The following is a 24,644-nucleotide window of genomic DNA, read 5'->3' as shown; positions in this document are numbered from 1 at the left end:
GAGGAGGGGGGATCAGGGAAGGATTATGGGAAGGGTTGACCAGGAAGGAGGCAGTGAGCAGGACATAAGTGAATAAGTAAAAAAGGAAGTAAATACATAAATAAGTGCATATTTCTTACCTCATTGAATTTTTCTCCCCAGTGATTGCACTATTTCATCCAGATGCAGATTACTAGTTGGATCTAAACCAGAGCATGTCCCTCTCTGAAACCTAACTAGGACTGTTCATATTTTAAAGGTCATACAATTTATTGCGATAAAGCTGGGGATGATGTTAACGATCAAAGGGCAGAGGTCATGTTAGTGACTTGTAGTGTCCACAATAAGAATCAAAGGTGAGAGGAGGAAGCTGGAAGGTGATGAAGATTTGTCAACTTATGAACTACCATGTTCCTTAATTCATAGCCATCTCAATGCCGGTTGATGACTTGAAGCACACTTGAATGATCTAGTACTGTTTAGACCAGTGGGTCTCAACCCCGTGGGTCACGAACCTTGGGGAGTGTCAAACAACCCTCTCCTAGGGATCGCCTAAGATCATCCCGCAGATCAGATATCTACAATGGGGATTTATAACCGCAGCACAATTTCAGCTATGAAGTAGCAGCAAAATAATTTCATGGTTGGGGGTCACCACGACATTCTTAGCATTGGAAAGTTTGGGGTCCGCCGCCTTTGACTATTAGGTCTACACACAGCCTCCACTGACCTCTGTCTCTTCTCTCTCCAGAGCTCAAGGCTGGAGGTAACATTGTCTCTGCTTCCCTGAGATGAGAATTTTATTTCCACCACGGTTTTGTATAATTAAGCTACACAATGAAAGAAAATGGAGTGCCGTCCCACCTTACTTTAAAAAAATTTTTAAGCACTTCATGAGTAATTTATATAATAAATTTGCCAATCTGATCTGTGCTCTCTTTTCTGTTCCCAGGCTGTGTGTTCTTTAGAAATGACTCCGCTGGTACCTTTCTTTTATTATTGTCATGCACTTCCCAGCGCAGGGACCACTGTAATTCAGCTAAAAGGACAGAGGGGTTGTATTCACAGTTCTCTATTCACATAATTGGTTTCTTTAGAAGGGAGCAGAGGTTGATTAGGGGAACTATCATGCTCTCATCTTATTTAGACTCCTCTCTTATCTCCGTGTGTTTCAGACAACAAATAGAGCAAGCTAATAATCAAACAGAAAGCAGGCTGCAAACCTGACGCACCCCATCCGATGTGTTTATGTCTGTTTGGCACAAATTAGCTCCCCAAACATTAACACTTTGGGGTGGACAGGATGTATTCAGGCGGCTTTGTTTGACTGATGACACAGGCCAGGTATTTAAAAATAATCAGAAACCACATAGCCACCTATGTGTCTCCTAGGAAGTTGTTCTAGGAAGGAAACAGTACATACGCATATCCCCTGTACATGATTCCCTTCACTTAAGGAGCGTTCTGCTCAACTGTGCATTAATTAATTAATTCACCGCCTAGTGCCTGTAAATTCCAGATCAGTGTAATTTAATTTCTTTTCAATTTTAGTATGGCTTCAAATTCTGAAGTTAATGAATCCTGACTTGTATATACTACATATTCGGCTGCTCTCCCGACGTAACCTTGATATGTTAATTAAACCAAACTCAAAGTGCAAGAAAAGCTACACTTAGAGCAGAGTGGTATTTAGCTGACTTGATATATACTAATATGTTAACTATCATCTGTTCCTTATTTATTAACAGGATGAGGAAGATCTGTTTCTTTGTGTAGCCTACTAACTTGATAGATACTTCACGGTTTTCAACATGACACTTAAATCCACCAGAAGAGGATTTATAGCATGGTCCTGTGTAGACAGGGTCATGGGGCAGTCATATAGGAGTTTGACATAATCTGTTCTTGCAGAATACCATTGTCTCCTTGAATTCGGGAGAATTCTCAGGTATATGCTAATTAAAATTTGCAGCAATTCATTTCTATATGTGTTAAGTGTGATATTCGGTCAACTTATCGACTTTAATTCTGAGCATATTATATATAACAGATAACAAGTAGCTTGTTCCCATTCAAATAATGCAACTTGTATGTGTGCCACTAAGTACAGTTTTGATGTGTCTTAACTGCATTTGTGTCCCAAAGCAAGCCATAGTTCATTTTAATTAAAGAGTTGATCTCAGTATTCCTCAAACATATCAGAGTATAGAGCACAGACTTCGAGTGAATGAATGCTTTTTGCTCTACAAAGGGCACACATGTAATAGTCATCTCTGACTTGCTCTATGAAAGGCACACATGTAATGGTCATCTCTGACTTGCTCTATGAAAGGCACACATGTAATGGTCATCTCTGACTTGCTCTATGAAAGGCACACATGTAATGGTCATCTCTGACTTGCTCTATGAAAGGCACACATGTAATGGTCACCTCTGACCTGCTCTATGAAAGGCACACATGTAATGGTCACCTCTGACTTGCTCTATGAAAGGCACACATGCAATGGTCATCTCTGACTTGCTCTATGAAAGGCACACATGTAATGGTCACCTCTGAGTCTTTATTGCAACACTTAGGAACATAAGGTGAACACTTATACTCCATAGATCTCCATAAAAAAATGATTATCCAAGAAAATAAATTTAGTAACTCTTCGTAAGTTAAACTATCTGTGATGTCCACCCAGCGTTTGGAATTCCGGTTGAGGATGAAGTGTCATTCTCAGTTCATCAAATTCCCAAATTAAGCTCCTGCATCACGAGATGCTTCTGGGGCGCGTCAGGTTTTCTTAGAGCAGAGCGGACCCACTCATCGAGGTCGTGACCTTTAGGATAGAAAGCTCAAAGGGTATTTGACTGAATAATAGAAGTGTGCTTGAGCATGAGACTTGACGTGAAAACCTGGTTCGTGATTCTTCTCCTTCAGCTACACACACACACACACACACACACACACACACATGCGCGCACCCTGATTTTTGCTCCCTGTGGGTTCATACAGTAAGGATGACTGGGAGTCGTAGAAGTACTTTTAAGCACTCCAGTTTCCTCCAGTTTCATAGTGTATGCTTGACGGACAGAATAAAACGTATTCCTTCAGCTGTTCTTGAATGAGGGCGGGGTGGGGGGCGGGGCACGGATAAAAGGAGAGGAAGCCAAAGGCAGAGTCAAATCTCAGGCAACACTTCACACTTAGCATGTGTTTGCCTCCGTCCTTCTTTATACCCAACCTTCAATCCATCAAAACGTCCTCAAATTTTCCTCCTTCCGATCGAGAGCCCAGCCGCTAACGTGGCCGGATTCCACATAGGAATCCATGACTTTATACACAAATAACACACCTCCACGCCGAGCCTCTGGCGCTTTGAAAGCACATTTTCTAAAAAAAAGTCTTAAAACGTAGAACTAAACCTATACGATTTGAGGTATCGCTAAAATAAAGTAAACAATGCTGTAGAGAGAGAAAAACTCGAAGGAGATCCAGATCCTACCACACAAGCTACCAAAATGTTTACAATCGGCGAACGGCAACAAACCGACTGCTTGTGTCACGTTAATTAAAATGATAGAAGTAAGAAAGTATGCTCAATGTTGAGGTACCTTAAAAAAAAAACCAAAAGTTTATAAAATATTTTATCTGCATCAAAATATTCTTTGGAGAACAAAAATAAAAATGTATCATGTGTGTTCTTTCCGGTTAATCTGTAAAAGTCAGAAAAATACACAGTCCTGGGTATTGAACGGTCTGAAAAATCCATGATGCTAAACATCCTCTAATCGCGAAGCCTTTATAACCTTAGTGATCCGAAGGGATGTGCTCCCCGGATCGCTACGGAGAATCCCACTTCTGTTTCTATTTAAAATTTAGAAAGCAGTTTAGTTCCAGTCAAAGCGGAACAAATGACCTGACTTCCACTCGTGCGAGCACAGTGGATGGACACTGTGTCCAAAGTTTCCTTCAGGGCTCCGAGGATGCCTGCAGAAGGTCCTGAGGAGAAGAGTGGTTTCCCACAAGGCTCCGGGCGAGCATCATCCGAAGCGAAACTTCAATCTGTACTTCACTGGGCTGGGACTTCTGCGAGGTGGCGACAGGGGAACCTTTGGTTTCACGGGGCTGGGTGGCTTTTTCTTTTCTGGAACAGTGACGGTGAAGGAAAGTTCCGGTTGCTCGGACTGCTTGAACCTGGGTAGGAAGTGGGTGGAGACGTGCTGGGGTTTGACCCGTGGGCTGCAGCCTCTTTTGGCTTTCCCTCTCTTGTTCAGGGCCACATACCACTCCCGGCCTGTCTTCTCAGTTCTGTGGATCGCTGACGCATAGGTATTATAGCTGTTTTCTTGGAATCTCTCCCTGAACTTACAGTCATCTGTAAATTTGGCCTAGAGGTGGGAGGAAAGAGAAAATTTAAGTTGCGACGGTTTTTCAGCACACAATAAATATGAAGTTTTGAAAAATCCAAAAATCGTATGAATCTGGATCCTCGTACTCTGTTCCCTTTAAAGTTAGAATGTGTGTGTGTGTGTGTGTTTGTGTGTGTGTGTGTGTGTGTGTGTGTGTGTGTGTGTTACGGGTGGGTTCTATATTCCTAAGCTGTCTCTGTAACACAGCTTTTATTCATTATGTTTAGGTGGTGTCATTGTGAACACAAACACTTGGAACTATTATATTTAAGCATTATGGACTCTCATTTTATTACGTATAAATGTTATTACCCTTTTTTAAAATACTTTGAAATTTGTACCTAAAATTTAACTTAACATTTTCCCCTGTGAGTCAGAAAAAAAAAATAGAACTATATTCCTCAGAAACAATTGCCCAATCAAACGTGCCTTTGTGTACACCGAGAGCCATGCTCCTCCTAGGGATGCAGTTAGCAGAGTCCTGTGAGTCTTTTCAAACAGGCGTACATTCTCAGTGTTATCGGTGTGATTCTTGATGCCAAGAGAGGGGTAGCATATGGCTTTATTAATATGGCGTGTGTTAAAGTTCTTCAGGGAAAAAAATATATAGCTCCACATATGTGGTTCAAGAAAGTACAGCTGATTCCAGGAAGGAAAAAGTCATCAGCCACGTTTCACCTGAGTCTTATCCACACCCACACAGTCAAGCTCGCTTCGATGCACAGAAAGGTAGATTGGAAGGGTCTGTCAAGGTGCAGCTTATGATAAGAGGTCATGTGACCTCCGTGCGCTGGGAGTACAATGACAGCAGCAGAGGTGGTAGGCAGGAGCTCAGGACAGCCAGCATTGCGGCTGTGTCTTGTGTGAGACAGTAAGAAGGTATATATGTGCATGAGAATGCGTGTGGACGTACTGGGAACCCTTACAAATGCTGCAATGTGACTTTGGAGCTCTGATAGAAAAGAGAAGCGATGGGACTGACAAAGCAAGCCAGTGCCACCCCTAAAAGAGCTTGTCTCCCAAGCTGAGCAATCTGGAGGTATAGGACAGAGGGACAGTGTGGGTGGACTTCGGTTTCCTACCATGGCCTGGGACTGCCATCTAAGCTCTTATCCTTCCGTTCCTATGCAGAAGCCTGGCCTATATGGCCACTATGGGGACCAACACATTTCCCAAGATAAGGATCTATAGTTCCCATCAAACATAAGAGAGCCCAAAACCTTGAATGGTTTAGGAGTTCCTGTGCTAGTCCAGACGAACAAGACTCACAATTTCACAGAGTCCCGTTTGTACAGAGTTCCTGCGTCTGAGACTAACGGGTGGTTTTTCCCCGCTGCGGTATGCTTCTGTGTAGAAAATGTTCTGTTCCTTGCTTTTTCTAATAATACCAAACTTTTCTCTGCAATGAAGATCACACACTGAAATCTGAACGTCTGGACCCTCAAGGAAAATCACACAAATCCATTAATAACACTCCCCTAAAGAAGTTTTTACCTCTGCAAATCCAAAGACACAACCCACTTTAGAGTGTTTTCAACATTTTTACCTATGTTTCACAGTTTAGTTTTTTGGGGGGTAAAGGGACAGGAAAAATCCAAACACCTTTCTCTGTGAATCCCCTGGCTGTCCTTGAACTTGCTCTGTAGATCAGGTTGACCTCAAATTCATAGAGATCTGCCCGCTTCTGCTTCTGCTTCTGCCTCTAGAGTACTGGGATTAAAGTCATGTGCCACCACGACCCAGTGGTCTCCTTAGTCTTTACATCTAGGTTCAGGCAAGCTTCTTTGCAATGGCTATGAAGAATATATATATATATGTACATATATATATATATATATACATACATATATATTCTTCACACACACACACACACACACACACACACACACACACACACACACACACACACACACGCTCTTGTCTTTAATTCCGAAACTGCCTGCCAGTGTCTGCAGAGAGGGCTCTGTAATGACCCTTATAATAATACCATTAATAATATACATAATATGTTCCTGGTTTGTCTTTGTAAATTCAACATATTTTTATCTATAGTTGTTTAGCTCTTTAAAAGGTTTTCAACTTAAATAAACACACCTATGATTTTAATATTCTGTTGTTGTTTGTTTTGCTTTTTGTGAGACAAAGGCTTACTACATACCCCTTACTGGAGCTCTCATGTAGACCCGTCTGGCCTCAAACTCCCAGAAACTGTCTCCTGACAGAGGGCGGGTTTGTTTTGTTTGTTGTTTTTACTTTACTCTTTTATGAGACAGGGTATCTCTACGTGGCCTTGGCTGTCCTTGAACTCACTCTGCAGGCCAGGGTGGACTCAAGGTCACAGAGCTCGGCTTGCTTCTGCCTGGGATTAAGTGTAAAGGTGTGTACCATGCCTGGCTTCCAGTCACAGTTTTAAAATAAAAATGTCACCGTTTCGCTGTTTGCAGCGCCATAAAAAGACAAGTCTTTTAGGAGGACGAGGTGCATCTCATTAACAAGAATAACAGGCCGAAGCTGCAAACAGGTCCGAGTTAGACTCTTGGTATTTGGGAGGGCCTGGGTTTAGTCTTTAGCATCTCAAACAATAAAACTCTTTTCATTTAACAATGTTGCCAGATGACAAGGGCACTCGGGCTTTCCAAGGGCTGCATTTAGTCTTGTTTATTCTCATGGTAAAGACACATCGTCTTTCTAAGGACATGTCTGGCACATGCTTGTACATATGCACATGTTCATATGTGACGGCCAGGGAGACTGTTCCTCCTTCAGAGGTCACAGGAGAGATGACACTGTGCTGATGCCCTGTATGCCATGTGCAGTCCCCATTCCCTCCACATCCTAGGTGAAAGCTGGAGTAAAGAGAGTCAGACTGTTTGGGTTTTCTGCATTGACGTCTAATTTGTGGTTGGTCTGAATATTTCCCACATCTGTGATGTACCAGAGCTATTTGAATAAGTCTTTTCATGGCCTTCTTAATTAGGAAATCTAGTTTCATCTCGAAGGACTGATGGTTGCTATCAATACCCTCTCCTTCTCAAAGGTCTAACGGTGACTAAACGGAGGATCTCCAATGCAATGGTCAGGGTGGAGCATCTCGAGAGCGAGCGACCGGGGAAACATGGGCCTAGCACAATACGTATACATTTACCAAGTGAATACAATGACTCTGTAAAAACTGTTTGGAGGATGGCTTTCTAGAGTGATTTTTTTTTACCTTTTTTATGAAAAGTAAATCAAACAACATATTTTGATTACTTTGCCCTCCCTCATTTCCTCCAATATCCTCCATCTCCTGCCCATCCAACTTGATGCCATGTCTGTCTGTCTGTCTGTCTGTCTCTGTCTGTCTGTCTCTGCCTCTGTCTCTCTGTCTCTCTCTGTCTCTCTCTCTCTCTCTCAAACAAACAGGGAAATAAAACAGACTAGGATTAAAAAAAAAAAAAACACAAGGGACGCATGCAGACAAAACCCATACAAATCACAAAATCAAAAACCATAAAATACAAGCAAAAGACCAGTGAGTTTTTTAAGTGCCCAAGGGAATATGAGAAAAATTACAAAAAGAAACTAATAAAAGCAAAACAAACAAACATTCAAAACCTACAAAAGCACCCCCGAGTTCATTTTGTGTCAGTGTCTACTACGGGGCACCGGGTCTGCCCTTAAATGTGATTTGTACACCAGTGAGACTCCACAGGAGAAAACTGACTCTTTTCGGCAATCGAGCTGTCATTTGGATAGCTTCTTGGTTAGGAATGAGAGTGTCCAATTTCCTCTCACTTCTGGGACCCCATCTGGCTTGGAGCTGTGCAAGCCTTATGTACACTGCCATAGTCTCTGTTGTCGTGTGCACATCTGCCCTGATGATTCTGGGAGATACCCTTTCCCTGATGTCCTCCAATCCCTCCATCTCTTACAGGCTTTCTGCCTCCTTTTCTTCTGCATCTTTCCCTGACTCCTGAGGGGGAGGGGTTTGATGATGACATCCTATCTAGGCCTGAGTGTTTCTAGGGGGGATTTCATGCCACATTCTCCTTTAAATTATGAGATTTTCTAACAAAGTATATGGTTTGTTTGTTTTTTTTTTTTTTTTTCTGGAGCTGGGGACTGAACCCAGGGCCTTGTGCTTGCTAGGCAAGTGCTCTACTACTGAGCTAAATACCCAACCCCGTATATGGTTTTTAAATCATTGACATGCATCATTTCCCTGGGGGGGGGAAGAGTAAAGTTGGCATACGTGTTTTCATCTATCAAAGGTATGATATAGACAGGTAAATCAAATGCTCAATGAGCCACTGAAACCAGCCATAGCTTTGTCACACACTGTCTGCCACTAGGGCAGCAGGGCCTCCGATCTCTGTCTTTGCTGGACAGGATACACCTGTAATCTTAGCACTCAGGAGGGGAAAACAAGAATGGCGAGGAGTTCAGTGAACATTCGTCTCAGCAAAGAAAGAAAAAAATCAAAAAGAGACTTCTCCCCTATCTTTGTTTCAGTTATGTTTGAGTTGATTTGATAACTGTTGCTGACTGTGTAGCCAAATGGCATGGCATCTTCAGATTCTATAGAGAAAAACTATATAGGGACATAAGCCCTTGCCGTCTCCCATAATGAATTAAAGTATCTGTGTATTTCTCTTTCATTTTACAAGCGTCTGGACAAATTACAATCAAGAGGCCCTGAGTTGAACATTAAAGTGAAATATTTAGACCAACTAATTTATTGTAGTTTACTATTTCTGTCAAAACAAATAAAATTTAACCAATTAAATTATGCCTGCTTAGATATCCAATCACTACGCAGAGGGAGGGGATACATGGGCTGCTAATGAAAGCAAGAACTTTTTACTGCCAAATGGCTGAGATTTCGGGTATGGCTACCTAATATTTGACAAAGGGGTCAACAAACAGTGCTGGTGAAACTGACCTCTGCCTGCAAAAGAATTGAGTTAGAAGCTCATCTCTCATACCGCATAAAGACACTCGTGAAGTGGATCAAAGACCTCAACTGAACACCCAAAGTGTTGAAACTACCAGAGGAAAACAACAGGCAGTGTATTTCAAGTTCTAGCTCCTGGCAAGTGCTTCCTGACCAGGACTCCAGTCATGCAGGGAATGCCCCAAGAATCAACGGATAGAATCCTTTGCAATTGGAAGGTTCCTATGCACAAAGAAAACTATCGGGAAGCCTGCGGAACGCCGCAGAGAGGTCCTGTCTAGAATACATAAAGACCTGTAAAACTTAAACACCAAGAAAATCAAACTGCCAGTTGATAAGTGGGCATGAGGAGGCAACTCTCCACAAAGGAAATACTTGTTTCATATTTTTTTTAGGCATTCAACATCACTCAGCCATTGGGGAACTGCACATCAGGAAACTGCAAATTAAAACTACTTTGAGTTTCATCCAATTCCCCATCAGAATAGCAAGACCAAGAAATGAAACGTCAGCAGGTGATGGTGGGGATGGAGGAAGGAGGGAAGTTTATGCACTACTGACGAAGACTTTAAAGCAGTGTGGACACCATGGAAATCTATATGGACCTACTATAGGACCCAGCTATATCAGCCCGGGCACCTTTGGACACCACTCTAGCCCACCGTAGAGACATTTACACACTCATGTTTATTGTGGCATTATTCATAAAAGAAGAGAACTGCAACCATCCTAGATGACTATCCAGAGAAGAAATGGGTAAGGAGAATGTGGTACTTATACAAAGTAGCAGTTTATTCTGCTGTAAAGAACAGTGAACTCACCAACGTTTCAAACATTTGGTGGGGAGTATTGTATCAAGCTAGGTAAGGGATACATAGAAAGACAAACCACGAGTCTTTGGATGTTTTTATTAATGCAGGTGAGAGGTGAAAGTGGGTACAGGCCGTGAGGTTAGAAAGGAGGCCAGAGGAGGGGGAAGGGAGTTAAAGAAGCTGATGCCAAGCTTGGTAGCAAACAAATGTGAGACATCAAGTGGCTGTTGGAGTTAGCATATGACTACAAGAGAGGGCTCGGGATTGAGGGAAAGGAGACAGAAGATGAATAACTACAAGCTGTCTTTGAAAACAGTGAAATCTATTACTTTGTGGGCTAATTTATTTATAAATAAATAAATAAATAAATAAATAAATAAATAGTGCTTTTGATTCTACCGTGTGTTCTCGCAGTGTGGAATCAATTCTAAACGATCTGTGCTTTTTCAAAAGTTCTCGCTGCCCACCTGTAATCTCTGCATTGGAAACGCTGAACCAAAGGATCTCTGGGTCCAGGCCAGGGCTATGCAAACAACAGTGCTCAAAGTGTATGCGACAGATGAAGATGCAGTTCATGAACGAGGTGTCCACTGGAGCGAACTTCGATAGATGGTACCTAACACACAGGGTTTATAGGGCATTTCATCTCTCTTTCTCTCTCTCCCTCCCTCTCTCTTTCTCTCTCTCTCTCTCTATCCATCCATCCATCCATCCATCTATCCCTCTATCTATCTATCTATCATCTATCTATCTATCTATCTATCCATCCGTCTATCTATCTATCCGTCTATCTATCTATCTATCTATCTATCTATCTATCTATCTATCTATCCATTTTACCATGTTTGCGTTGGTTGCCTTCTTTCTCCTAAAAATTATAAATTTGAGAAGAATCGACTTAATCTCAATAATTAACATGTTATTACATACTGGAATAAAAACGAGTATCAGCCAACGTGTGCTGTAAGCAGTTGCCGAATGCGTGGATCCCAGCTTCAGGCTCTACCTACGTTCAGGAAGGTTGGGCTCCTACCTTTACTCTCACCCATGTTGCTGTGTACAGCCGTGTCCTGGTGTAGGGCAATGCGAGCCCAATGGAGCTGCCTTTACCCTTTACCATGTAAGTCGTATGGAGGTCCATGGAAACCCTGTTATGCTATCCCAGCAGGGCCACAGCTCTTGCTGGACACTGAACATCTTACCATTCTACATTTCATTATTCCTATGGACCAACAGAAGGGATTATTGGGTTTAATAATAACCATTCCAGTAATACAGTGGCAAATGCCAACTAGGAATTGTCCTAAAAAATCAGAGAGCAGATTTACGTTTTAGTTCTACATAACCTCGGAAGGCTTAAGAACTTTATACAGATATTTAAATGGCTTCAAAATAGACAACTTAAAGGACGTCGATATAACTTTTAAAAAATTAATCGTAGAGCAGATTTAAGATGCCTATTCCCCTGGCTGTATCTCTAGAGATTCTAGTTTAATAAGCGTGAGATGGGAGTCTGGACTCGAATCACCAACAACTAAAGAGTAGTGATGGAGTCGAGGTAAGGGTCGTATATGGAGACCAGGGGTAGAAAACAGGTCTTGATTTCTGGTGCCTTTAATAGCCCTGGCAAACTGCACCACTCCACACACGTGATTCCCCTGCATTATGTACCTCCTGCAACCATCAAGATGCTATTACTTGGCCCTAAGTCCAAATAAAGACACTGACCACCTAAAGTCCCACATTTTCATGTACCAGGTTGGCCGCATAGCTCTCATCTCCTGACCAAGACTACAGTTCTTTCCATACCTCTGAGACTCAAGACTTGTCTCCTCACATTTGTGCAGCCCACTCACTCTGAATTTCTCCCATATTCAAAGACTAATAAATGCTAAGTACCATCCCCCAAACCATCAGACAAACGACACACTATTCCTTGCTTTAAGCAACTTGGACTTTGAATCAACAAGTCCATTCGTTTTGCCCACATTTCTTCAACAAAGTCCTCCTCGCCAACCTGACAGAAGGAAAACTTAAGAGTCTGATACAAGAATTAACTGCAAACCCATTCTGGACGGCAAATTACTGGCCCTTTCCTTTTTCAATATAAATGAGCTCTTACAATGCTAATGGCATTTCTATACCTAGATCCCATGATCTTGACAGGAAGAGGACCTCATAATAGGCTATTTTCCTAAGCGATAATGTTGCTCTAGTCTTTCTCTTTCCCCTTTTACTAAACATGCTGAGCTTGGGGGGCTGTTGGCTCCTCATTCACTGCCCCCCAGCGCTGGATGTCCAGTCCAGAATCTCCTCCTGGCTAGCCAGCTGGCACACTCTGAACCCAGGAAAGGAGAATCTTCTAGTCCTCACTCGGGGCTGATCAGCACACATTCCAAGCCTGTTTCGTAAACTCTGCAATTAGCCTTCCTTCCAAACATGATCCCCTAAAACCCGGAGACATAAGAAAATAACCATTTGACCACATGCCTTTCTCTGGATAGCTAGGCCAACACAGTTTTTCCCAGTGCATAACAAGCTATCATGCATAGTTCATGAAACACTTCATGAAACATACTTCATGAAACACACGTGCTATCCAACTTTCCCAACATTCGGAATTTTCCTTCCCGGGTCTAAGATACTAAAATGGACCGTAGGACTCCAAAAGGACTAGAATACTATGGGAACAGGGACATCACCCTCCCTGCCCCCCACCTCCATGCCAGTGTGAGCTTGAGAACCTTGCTTTAATTCTGATTCCTTGGCAAAAGGAAAACCTAGCAGATCAGAGGCCAACAGTGGTGTCCCAAGGAACAAAGGCTAATGGTGAGTAGGATTTGGGCTAATCTAAATAACTGAGGAACCACAGGTACTTGACCTTGAAATCAGAAGGTGACATTGGCGATCACCCACCAGCTACCAGAGAACATTCCAGAAGATAGTAGAGTAGTAATAAATTCTAGACGCTACAGCAAAAATTCTGTACATAGTCTTGTGTAAAACACCACTGTCACTACTGCAGGTAGCAGCTATAATTTTCCTACTTGTTTCTACTATAAAAGCCAAACACAGGGTATTCGATAACTGTGACAGTGTGGAGTGGAATTGGTCTACAAGTGGTCTGCGTGCTTAACTGCACACCCAGAGGGATTCACACTTCACTCCTCAACTGTGTAGAAAAAGCCAGAAAGGTCCTCTGGAGGGCTTTCCGTAAAGACCTCGAACATGAAGAGCTAAAAGTCTGAGGAGGACACATAGCCTCAGAAAGGGCCTCCATCCAGAACAGGTTAAGGCAGAGAACAGAGCCACGGTGATGCCTGACGAACCCTGCTGGCTCTCTAGGAAGCAATCATTTTCCCCTACTCTCCAGAGCTCCTCATACCTTTTCACCAAAGGACCAGACACACTTTCAGCCCATAACACCCTTCTCTCTTGCGTGCCACAGAGAAAGGGTGTGGATTTGGGTGAGTGGGGGAAGTGGGGACGATCTTGCGAGGAGTTGCAGGAGGGAAAACCATATATTGTATGAAGGAAAAAAAAACCATTTTCAATTAAGTTCTTTTAGAGCATGCTGGGAATCTCACACAGTGGGGAGGTGGCTATCTTGTGCGTTTGGAATCCGTGGATGGTTTTGAGGAGAGGTGCACGTGGAAGAGGGGATGGGGTGTGAACTTGCCACACCACCTGTCCGCTCGAGGTTCGAGTAAGACTTCCATTGTGAAACTGACAAGCAGGACAATTTCTGTCAGCACCAGCGCCACCTCACTCATGCTGCTCAGTCAGGGCCGGGCTGCTGTAGTACGCCATCTTTGTCTACACCCATAAAAATGCAGCATTCAGAGCATGAATACTTTTAGGAACGAAGCAGTTCTTTTTTGTTTGACAGTTATCTTTGAGGGGTTCCCTAAGCAATGCAACGTTACCCCGGATATGTCTGTGTAAAGCTCTGTCGCAGACACATCCCCTCCCCTGCAGACTAAAATGAAGTACTGGAAAGTTTGAGGGGAAGGCTAGGGCCGAAATAAATGTTTTGAATCCAAGGGAAGGTGAGAAGGTGGAAAATAATTTACAACTTTACACCTCTAGTCTAGGATTCTCCTCTCCTCCGCTAGTTACCAGGGCCCTGTAATGTTCTTAACAATCTGCTGGTCTTCACTTTTTATGTATGGTGTAAGACTATGACTTAATCAGACACTGACTAATTCCTATAAGCACATGAAAACAGTGTAATTCATTCCCAAACACAAGGCCACATCTTCAACTATCATATGCCCCCAAACCATTTGGATATCCAAAGAGGGAGTTTGAAGAGGGCACGGTTTTCCTTCAGTCCTACAACTGCATAACCTTAGGAAAGTAACTACCCCTCTCAAGCCTCTTTCCTTGCCTCAGAGTCTGATGAGGTCATGGGAGTGCAAGGTCCTTTGCAGAACCCTGAAATTACATCACCGTAGCCTGGTGACCAGCCTTAGCTCTGTGATCGGAACCGAGTTGAAATGGACAACCCACTGTTGGGGGATTATTTTCGACAGTTACCTGGCTACTTTACACATCTAACTCACTTTCAGTTCGGATGAAGAGGCCGAGAGGTGCTCTCTAAGGCCACTGCAAGGGTATGGATATGAAGCAACTCACAAACTCGGAGTTACTGAGTGCGGGGTCGTGGTTTGGGTGATAATACGGTTCTGTAAATATCAAAACCAAGTCAAGCAAACACGTTGAAAGTTAGAGGAATGCCTCTTCATCGTGCTCCACTACAGCGAAAACAGGAAACAAAGCTAGGCATAAAGCCGATAATTGCTATGATTAATGCTGTCTCTAAGCTTGACTTCTTTAAAAATAAATCACTTCATAATTTAATTAGGTTTCCACCTAGAGAGAGAGAAAAAAAAGCACCAATAAAAGCTCAGATAAGAGAATGGAGGTTTGGACACAATCTTGGGGCTTAATTTTTTTATCTACAGTTCAGCTCAAAGTCATCAGAATGACTTTTCTATCTAAGAGCCCCAGTGAGTGACAAGACCAAGGCTTGCTTTGTACTGTTTAAAAGTCATTATTCCATGAAATAACTTTGGCCTGGCAGGATGAGAAAGAATAACAGATGCTGTTTTTGCGTTATCTGCATTATTTCTCCCAGTCATCCGTAGACATTTGGGTCAAATTTCTAGAAATTAGTTACTTGCATTTGACAGAGGAATCATGTATCCTAACCTCTCGGTTTGACCCTTCTAATTGGCATCCACTTATAATACTTGGCTTTCTGCAGCAATTATCCTCTTGCTGGCCCGAGTTTCGGCTATTTTTGTATGCACTAGTACACAGATGAGAAGATTTTCAGTGTTACGATTTTACATCCCTCAGACAAACCCGCAAGAGGTGATCTCCTGTCTCGTATCTTAGGGCACTGAGGTTCTGAAGGTTTGACAGCCTCAAAGCGGAACGATGGAAAGCCATTATTTTCTAACCCGGATGTGAATTTTTTAGTGACCACAGAAATGAGTAAAAGGTTACTTTTACTTGTCCAGCCTTTGTTTTGAAAAATTGTTAGTCCTTGCTAAAGTAAAACAACCCAGAAATGAAACAAATTGCTTCTGTAATTCTTGAAATTAATGACTAAAGAGTCTAACAAAAGGTTTCCATTAGTCCTAGATTGCAGTGGTTTGCTACATTGTGTTTAGCCGAATGCATTTAATAATGCACACTGTTTATGGAGTACTTAGAAGGTCCCAAAGGCTGCCCCTAAGGACTTTACGTGAACCATCTCACAAAATCCCAAGTAGTGACAGTGTTCTTCAAGAATCTATTAATTCCTTCCATGCAGAGGAAAGGAAATTGTAAAGTTTCCCCATATAGAAATGTGTGGGATTCTTACTGGCTACCTAAAGATCCACAGAGTAAAAGGTTAAGAAACAAGCATCAGTTGATCTCATCCTTACGTTAGCTTTGAAAGTTACAAAATAAATATTCAGCTATTCATTTCCTATTAGTTAAAGAACTACCTTTAACGAGTAATTGCCTCTTAAATTTATTTGGTGTTAAAAAGACTCTTCTGTCATAGAAAAATCCTAAGTAATTTTTAAGTGCCGTACACAGACACTAAGACAAATAAATTCTAGGTATAGTGCAAGCAAAGAGACAAATAAGTTTTAAAATGATTATGAAATGTGTAAGTCGTCTGAAGAAAACTTTTGAATGCAAGATTGATATTAAGTAATTATAGTTGAAATGACAAAAATACAAGAGAGAAATCCCCCTGCTTCATCGAGCACGGTTTCTTTCTGGGAGGTGAGAGGCTCTACAGACTTTGTCTTGTCTTTTACTTCCTTATATGGAAATACATGACAGCACTTAGACCCGAGTTCGATATCATGAATGACCTGTTAAATCAATTAAGAACTCCCCTATCTATCAAACGCACATGCCACCAAATGTAAAATTTATGTGATGCCACGGAATGGCTCATTGCTGTGACAAGTCTCTAGAGAACTAACCAAGGGCTCTCTAGAAAACTAACAGCGTCCATTCATGTGCAAAGGCTGTGTACAAATACATTTGCCCTTTACAGTCTCGGAGGTTCTATTTGTTCTCAAGACAGCGAAATATCCCAGTGATTACTTACAGATATATACACATTTGGTTATTCAAACATATAATTTTACCAGAGGAAAAAAATTAAGTTCCTTAAGCAAATTGTCTATCTTATCTACTCATTTTGAAAACAGTCACTTCACTTTGTTACAGATGTAAAAACGTGTGGAGCACTTTTTAACAAACACAAAGCGGTTTCTACTTACACTTGCATGGAGTTTTCCTTTTTTTGACATCGCTAAAAATTTGTTGCTGAAAACTCCTCGTATTCCTACAATCCCCTGAGACACAGCAAATATTTCCAAAATACCTAGGATGACAAAAAATCCCAAAATAAAACACAGACTCTTCTACACAGAACTGTGAAGAATTCAATGTCTACGTAGACCGTTCTCAGTCTTTACTACTGAGACCAAATAAAAGAACACGTGATGACCTTTCGCGAGATTCAGTATGTTAAAGAATGGGTAGCACTGAGTCTCCACTCGGAACGACTTATTTCAAGATTCAGAAACTTTATTCTGCTTCCTCAGTAGTTCTGTATTTGCAAATAGCAGGTTGTTGGGTTTTTTCGTTTGTTTGTTTGTTTGTTTTAGTAAATTTGACAATAAATTCTTTCCAACCCCTAAAGGTATTGAAAGAGGCTTTTAAAATATTTTTTTAAATATTCTAATTTGTTGCTACTTCACCAGCAAGAAAAAGTCAAAAGCCTGGAAATGTATAATTTCTTACATAAAACAATCTTTTTAAAACTGTAAAAACCACACCTAAGGTACTAAAAGATATAAATGACATTACTTCTGTGAATGGTGTAATGAATTACATTTGGAGAAGGATTGCACTTTAAGTCATGTCCTAGAAAAGAATGTCATGATCTGAATAGTGTTGTGACCGTGAAATGTGCAGTCTGTGTGCCAAGACCCTGTCTCTTCATTTCCTACAGTCATTTCATGCAGCCATGTGCCTAACTGTTCACTGCAATTCATTGAGGGCTTTAAATTAGATTCAGTGTGCATTCTGCACAGAGCTAGAAAGCCTGCCTTTCCAGTAATAAAGTCACAAAGGAATTTATATAAATACGAGTAGAGACAATATTCTTGTTAGTTGTACTTATGATATTGTTAAAATATATAGTGTATTTCATTAGGGCTGAAATATATTAATATAGCTCATCAGAGCTAAGGGAAAAAAAAAACAAAGAAAACACAGAGGAGGAGAAAGCAGATCTCAACACTTGGCAGATCTCAACACTTGGACACAACTGTTTCAAGATTGTACCCTGATTAGGGTATGTGGTGAGAACTCTACAGAGGGGACATTTTCCTCAGGTTTCCTTGAAAGAGCAATGTCCCCTGCAGGACTTGACCCATGTGCACCATGGTTAAATTTGCCAACAAGGACGCTGAGTCCACATAGGTGAATCGACTTATTGAAGACTTACATGGCACAGTGCAAGCTGGGCACCTGTGGTTCTCACAAATACCGCAGTGTACTCGCTCAGCTCTGCCTGTTCAAACACTTAGAAACTCCACAGAGGAAGGGGAACACCCAGGAAACTGTTTTGTCATTGTTGTTTTGAACAGTCTTAGCCCAGAATGAGAAAAACATCTTGGAAAAATTGCAGGAATCACTCTAGCATTGTCGTCTTTTCGTGAGAATTAAAAGAAACAAAAAGAAAGAAGAAAAAAACAACCAAAAACAAACTAACAAAAAGAAACAAAACAAAACAAAACTCACCTAACAAGGATCTTGTGTTAGAGGAGTGTTAATAGACTTTAGTGTCCTGCATGCCATTTCCTCTCAAATATTTCTAAAATTTAATTTGTGTAGAACTTAATATAAAAATGGTTTGATTGTGATGTGCGTCCGAGGAGTTAGAAGCACCATCACATTACCAGATCCTGGCGAAGCACACGGAATACTTTGTAAAGGCACATGCACCAGTTTATATAGGGTATAAGAGGTTTCACACACATGGTGCATTTAACCTTCTGAAATTTAAAGTATACTTCACACGTATGTTATTTAACTTAATAAAATAAATTATAAAGATGTTACATATTATTATTAAAACAGGACTGGCATATCTGATGAAAAGCTATGTTTGAGTCAGAATTTAAGAATGATATTGGAAGCATCAGTAAAGAGTTCCAGCGTTTAGCTGGTTGGGGATGAACGTGTGAACACTACACATGTGATCAGAAGCACAGAAGGGTCATTGTGAGAGCTCTTCTTTGTAGAGTGATTGACACAGGAGGGCAATAGGGCTGGATGATGAGCTGTTCATGGTTGTCTTCAGTGTACTCATGGCTTTAAGTGGCTGGGGACGAGTTAACTCACATACTTATGCAGCCCAAGAAATATTTTTCTGATGCCTTTTTAAATTCAGTATATTCTGTATCTTAATTATTAGGAAGCCATGACAATGAACTTGAAGAATGTTCTGTTCTTTGTATGGATGTACTCAGCTTTATTAATGTAAACTGGTCATATGTTAGTGAAAATATACAGCAGGATCAAAGATCGAACTCTCGCACTTTCAGTCTAACTTTTGAGATGTTGAAATTAAATAATTTTATATTTACTTGGTTTACAAAACATATATGTCCTTGTTTAACTGAACAACTGCTTTCTGACCTAAGATTTTTTTTTAAGAACTCGTTTCAGCTCACTTGTATCTCAATACACTGCGTATTTTATTCTATTTGTGTTCATTATATACATTTTCATTGCAATTAATTTTAAATATGGGGAGATGATGAAATAATGCCTTTAAAAGTGTTGTTTTATTACACATTGCATTGTTTGTATGATAAATTTTAATATAAAATGCACATATTGCCCTATAATGGAAAGTATGTAATTTTAGGATTTAGTGTTCCTGAAAGCTTAATAATCATGTGTGTATGTGTATGCAGGTATGTATGTGTGCATGTGAATATGTATATGTGTATATAAGAATTGCAAGTTGGTAATTAATCTTTTAATCCTTAATGTAATTTTTACCTGATATTGGAATTATTGTTAAAATCATAATTTCTAAACTAATATCAATAATGATTTCACACAGTCTGGTTTTCTAGAATACCGGCCCAATTCTGCACGACTCACAATGGGCTTTCTTTATCTATCTGTGTTATCTGCTTCATAATGCAAATCTCAGTAACTCATTAAAGAATTCTAGAAAATACTGTAAACCCATGTGCATTAAATCATGAATTAACGCCTCCCAAGAAACATTTCTCTAAAACTGACTATAAAAAATTCAGTATAAACTTAAGGGAAATTTCGTGTTCACCCTGTGGATGTTAAGACAGTGTCCTTAAGCAAAATTGTGGAAGGCAATTGTCTTACAGACCTGCCAGTGACTATCTGGTATGATCTACTGTCTTGGGGACACCCCAAGGAGACTCATGTAGGGGCCAGTGACTGCCTTTGATGTTGCACTGTGTTGGGGACAAACCCCTTGTAGGTACATGTGTTTTGAGCTGCTCTTACTATTTTCTGTGTCTCTCTCCTGTTTGGGAGTGGGCATAGAGAACTCAGGATAAATTAATTCATATGTGGGTACTAAAGATGGTGTGTTATCTTTCCCAAGATGCTTATGGTTAGGAGAAGAGAAAAGGAGAGACAGAGATGGAAGGAAAAGGCCTTTCTTCGTAAAATAATCAAGGTTGATATCAAGATTGAAAGAGACAAAGTTTTTGGTGTCTCTACCATTGGTCCTTAATCCACTTACTTCAAAGGATGTCTACCCTTTAAGAATAAGTTTACCTTAGTAAGGAAAAGCATGCACAGCTTCCTTTCCTGCTCTTCTTTAGCTCTCTTAATATCAGAAGGTGCTATTGATGACCGGGGACACATTATTATAGACTAGGAAAGTGCATGCTAGAACAACATAGACAGCACACGTGTTCAAAGCTTTCAATAAAGCATTTGAAAATTCCCAAAGAAAAATTATGGAGAACCGAGGTTTCTCTACTCTCACCCATGACAACAGATATGCTCTGCCAAGTTATCAAATCTTCGTCTTGAATGATTCAATTTAGCACAGTCTTTGCTGATTAAATTAGTCACAAAATTTCCCCTTGAATTTCTCTGCACAGTAAACTCTGGTTTATTCAGCCTGGGGAAATGTCTGATGAGTGTATGATACCAGAATGGATAGTCGAATCAGACTTTCAGAACAAAGTGTACAACTGAGGACTGTCTTAACCAACATGTGAATGAAATGTTCGTATTTTGTGTGGCTACTTTGTACATCCTTCACCTAAAGCTGTCCCTCTGAACTGCTAACTATCTAATTTCATAGTTTAAGTGGCTCAAGGAAAGCACTGTCTGAAAGCTAAACTTGACAGCTTATAAGTTAGAGCAGCTGATGTTTTCTCTTCAAGGTCAGAGCTCATAACCCCTCGTCTTGTCTATCCTTCCTCTTTCCCCAGCATTTCCTTCCTACAAGGGTTCATATGCAAGATGCTAAATACCACAGTCTGCCTTTAAAGCATGGTACCACTATTGAGGGAGGCAAACCGGGGCCTTACTAATTCAAGTACCTAAAGAGACCTTTTAGTATCTGTGGCTGGAGCATGATTTTGATAGTCAAACCAAACAAATTTTCATGATTGGCAAGTACACTGATTATCAAGTAAAAATTGACATCTTATCTGACAAAAAAGTCTTATTGTGACATCTAATAAAAAATAACTTTTATTCTGAGGGTGTTTTTTTTTTCCTCAATGCATTTTGGCCTTTCTTATGAGACACAAACATATAGTCTAAGTAATATAGTCCAAGGCATATGCATATATATATGTATATATATCTTCAAAGTGCCCTACAGTAGTCAATTGCAAGTAGATGCTTCCTTTTCTTCCATGGCTACCTAAGTGTAAAGAGACATTTTAAATTTCCAAACTCCATGCCTCTCCCACTGCACATAAAATCATTCACAAAGGTGTGTTGGGAACTCCTGACATCCAAAGGGCTACGACTGTGAGATTTAAGTTATGCTTTCCTTTGAGAAATTCCTGCGGAAGGCAAAGCCAGAGAAAATGCAAAAGGGAAAAGAAAACATAGCAGGGAAGTAATCAGAGCATGCATGGTGAGGCAGGTGCCCTACATTGGGTGAATGAATGGATGAGTTAATGAATCAATGATGAATGAATGCCAGTCTTTTGAAAGATACAAATTAAATTCTGAACGGTTGTTTAAAATTGCAAGGTTGGGAGTTAGGAAAAGGCAACTTACAAAGTTCTAATAGTCTCTGCCTAGGATACATCTCCTGCTGGCTTGTGGCCACCTTTCCATGAGGATTTTAAAATAAATTAGCCCCTGGAAATAATGGGTAGCTGGCCAGTTTCTTCTTTGGATAAATGAAGTCTGCTTATCTGTTCTCGCTTTTTTCCATTTGTGTTTCTGTAAATGTCCTTCTAGTGGGGCCTAGACTGTAGTCACATTCAGCTTCACTGGGCTGAAGTGTTTTGCTTCCAGAACTCCCTAGTACTCCAAAGCTACCCCAGGCAGGGCATCCCAATCTACTGCTGGATCCCTGCAACCTGGGCCTCTCCTGAGCAAGCACAGGTTACACACAGTTGTTGCTCGCCCGCAGCAGCAAACTAGAGAAAGGCTGTCTCTCGAGGTAGAACTGAATCCTGTCAAACTAGGAGAGTGAGTAGAAATACTGAAACAGAAGTAACATCTCCCTGAAGCATCAGAAAATTCCATCCTTACTGAAACAGATAATTCCTTTCATACACAAAGACCAACGTTCTTTCGTGAAGAGAGGAGGTCCAGTGTGGACCATATTGGAAGCCCTGTGACTCTAATAGGATCAGAGAGAGACTAGGGCCCTTTCTGCTGGGCACAGCCTCTCCACTTGCACCTCAGCCAGCTGAAGGAGTGCTCTCCAAAGACAAAGCAGGAAGCCTGCAGGCTTTCAGGCGGCACCTGTCGGTCCTCACGAGCCGATCCTCTTAACTCACTGAAAGGGGCTGGTGGGTCAGCCTTGCCACCTGTATTTGAATTTCCAAACCCTCTCCACAGGCCCCAGCCGATAAAGTCCGTGGTTCTTGGAGCTGAGTAAACAGAAGTGTTCTAGTTTCTGGGGACACTGGTCTAGTGAGGTGTGCCTGAGAGTCACCAGGAAAACCAGAGGGGACAGGTGACCACACAGCACTCTCTCCTGCCCGGTTTCCGCTCTCCACGGTTGTCTGAGCGGTCCCTGCTGTGGCTTTTATCTGGCGGACTGAGCCCTGCTGGAAACGCGAGGTGAACCTAGTGAGAAAACACCTCGCTGGTCTACCCTGCCGAGACAGCTCCATTCGCACCGCTCGGAAACACCGCTCACCTCGGCGGCCTAGGAGCAGCGAGGGGAGTGCAAATGGCTACTGTGATGGTCCCGAAAGGCAGATGGAGTGGAAGGAACGCGGGTGGGATGTAGTGAATGGAACGCGGGTGGGGTAGAAGCAAAGAGGAAAGGAGAGAGAACTCAGAAAATTTTCAAGTTGGATTGTCGATTTTTTTTTAAAGTTATGCTCAATTTACAACCATTTCAACCTCCTCTGTAGTTCTTTTAAAATTAAGAACTTTCATCTGTCCCTGGAAACCAAAGGCTAACAAAGTATTGTCAGGGTCTCAGCCTACTAAACGTTGATGAACCCAGCACCCGACTTAGTTACCATCCGTCTGTCCAGTTTTCCAGATAGTGTTGCTTTCTTGCAAGCAGAACTTTGTCCTCCCGATGTATGTCCGCATAAATCCTACGTAGACATATGTAGTTGGTCTGTGTGCGTATCTATGTATGTATGTATGTGTATATGTATGCACACGTGTGAAAGATGCCTGTGCATATAAAGTTACATACTCATATTCATATAAAAACATAATATGGGCTACATGGGATATTTGCAGTTGGACACTGGAAGTACTCAGATCTGTTCTTTTCATAAACTAACGTAAATTGTGTACAGGGAATTAGAGATAGACTTTGACGCTTAAAGAAAAATGCGCTTCTGGTTGATAAGTAGAAAGAAATTGTACCAGGAGGAAGAGTGTTACTTCTTTTCATTATTTCATTATTTTTTTTTTCCTCCAGCTATGGTGCGTGGCTGGTATTTTCGGCCAGGGCATTCTAGAAAGGAGCTGCTTGTCTCACTCAGTAACCTCACCTGGGGTTAGCCATGCCTGCTACCACAGAGGGGTGCGTCTGCTCGCCCCGAGTAGACGCATCTCCGCGGAAACCCTACCGGACTATTTCCAGAACCAACTGAGTCCCAGACGCTGGGGTTCCTAGAGGTGCCCCGTGGCCCAAAGGAACACTGACCGTCCCTCCCAGACCAGGTTCTGTTGGAGAGTGAGCAACTTACTTAACACACTGGCTTCGTGGGATCCATTGACTTTGCCATCCGGGTAGATCTGCAGATGGAAACCGATGCCCACTCTGCAGTACAGGCTGCCGGTCCGGCGCCCCGAAGGGCTCCACTGGAAACTGCTGTGCTCCGAGCCGCTTCCTTGGCTGCCCGGAGAAGCTGCGACTGGGGAAGAGGCAGAAGACGAAGCAGACGTCGCGCTACTTCTGCCCCGGCTGCCGCTGGAGTCTCCCGGGTTCCTAGGAGGCGCGGGTTGCCCTTCGGGAGTGAGACGCTTCTCCCCTTGAGCCGGAGCGCTGAGGATCAGGTGGCTGCAGAAGATGAGGAAGAGCAAGGACAGGCTCATTCTTCCGGCCGCGGGGGTCCGAAGTGCATCTTGCAGGGCTGGCTCCGGGCTCCGTAGCCCCCGCGCGGCTGCGTGCCTCTGGCGCTGCCTCCCTCGCCGCACTGGGTGGACATAGCCTCGGGGAAGGGAGAGGGAGAGGGGGAGAGAGAGAGAGGGGCCACCCGAGCTGATCTCGGCGCTGGCACCGGGATATTTATAACGCCAGTGATCTCACT

The 24,644-nt window shown here is 42.0% G+C and overlaps 1 protein-coding gene across 2 annotated transcripts; it reads right to left on the bottom strand.

Moving 5' to 3' along the window:
* Window positions 1-3,671: 3,671 nt before the first annotated feature.
* Window positions 3,672-24,429, bottom strand: Fgf5 (fibroblast growth factor 5). Of its 2 annotated transcripts, XM_032916690.1 has the most exons (3): window positions 24,081-24,429; window positions 16,923-17,026; window positions 3,672-4,356 (listed from the first exon to the last, which is right to left on the bottom strand). In XM_032916690.1, exons 1-3 carry the CDS (start codon window positions 24,427-24,429, stop codon window positions 4,009-4,011), a joined length of 801 nt encoding a protein of 266 aa, XP_032772581.1. In that variant the 3' UTR covers window positions 3,672-4,008. The 2 variants fall into 2 exon arrangements, with proteins under 2 accessions (XP_032772581.1, XP_032772582.1); XM_032916691.1 differs by lacking the exon at window positions 16,923-17,026 and having other exon boundaries at window positions 4,234-4,356.
* Between the last annotated feature and the right edge of the window lie 215 nt (window positions 24,430-24,644).

This window comes from Rattus rattus, chromosome 11, assembly GCF_011064425.1.
Source record: "Rattus rattus isolate New Zealand chromosome 11, Rrattus_CSIRO_v1, whole genome shotgun sequence".
Lineage (NCBI taxonomy): Eukaryota > Metazoa > Chordata > Mammalia > Rodentia > Muridae > Rattus > Rattus rattus.
Note: the sequence above shows the minus strand (reverse complement) of the source record. Positions and strands in the feature narration are given on the sequence as shown.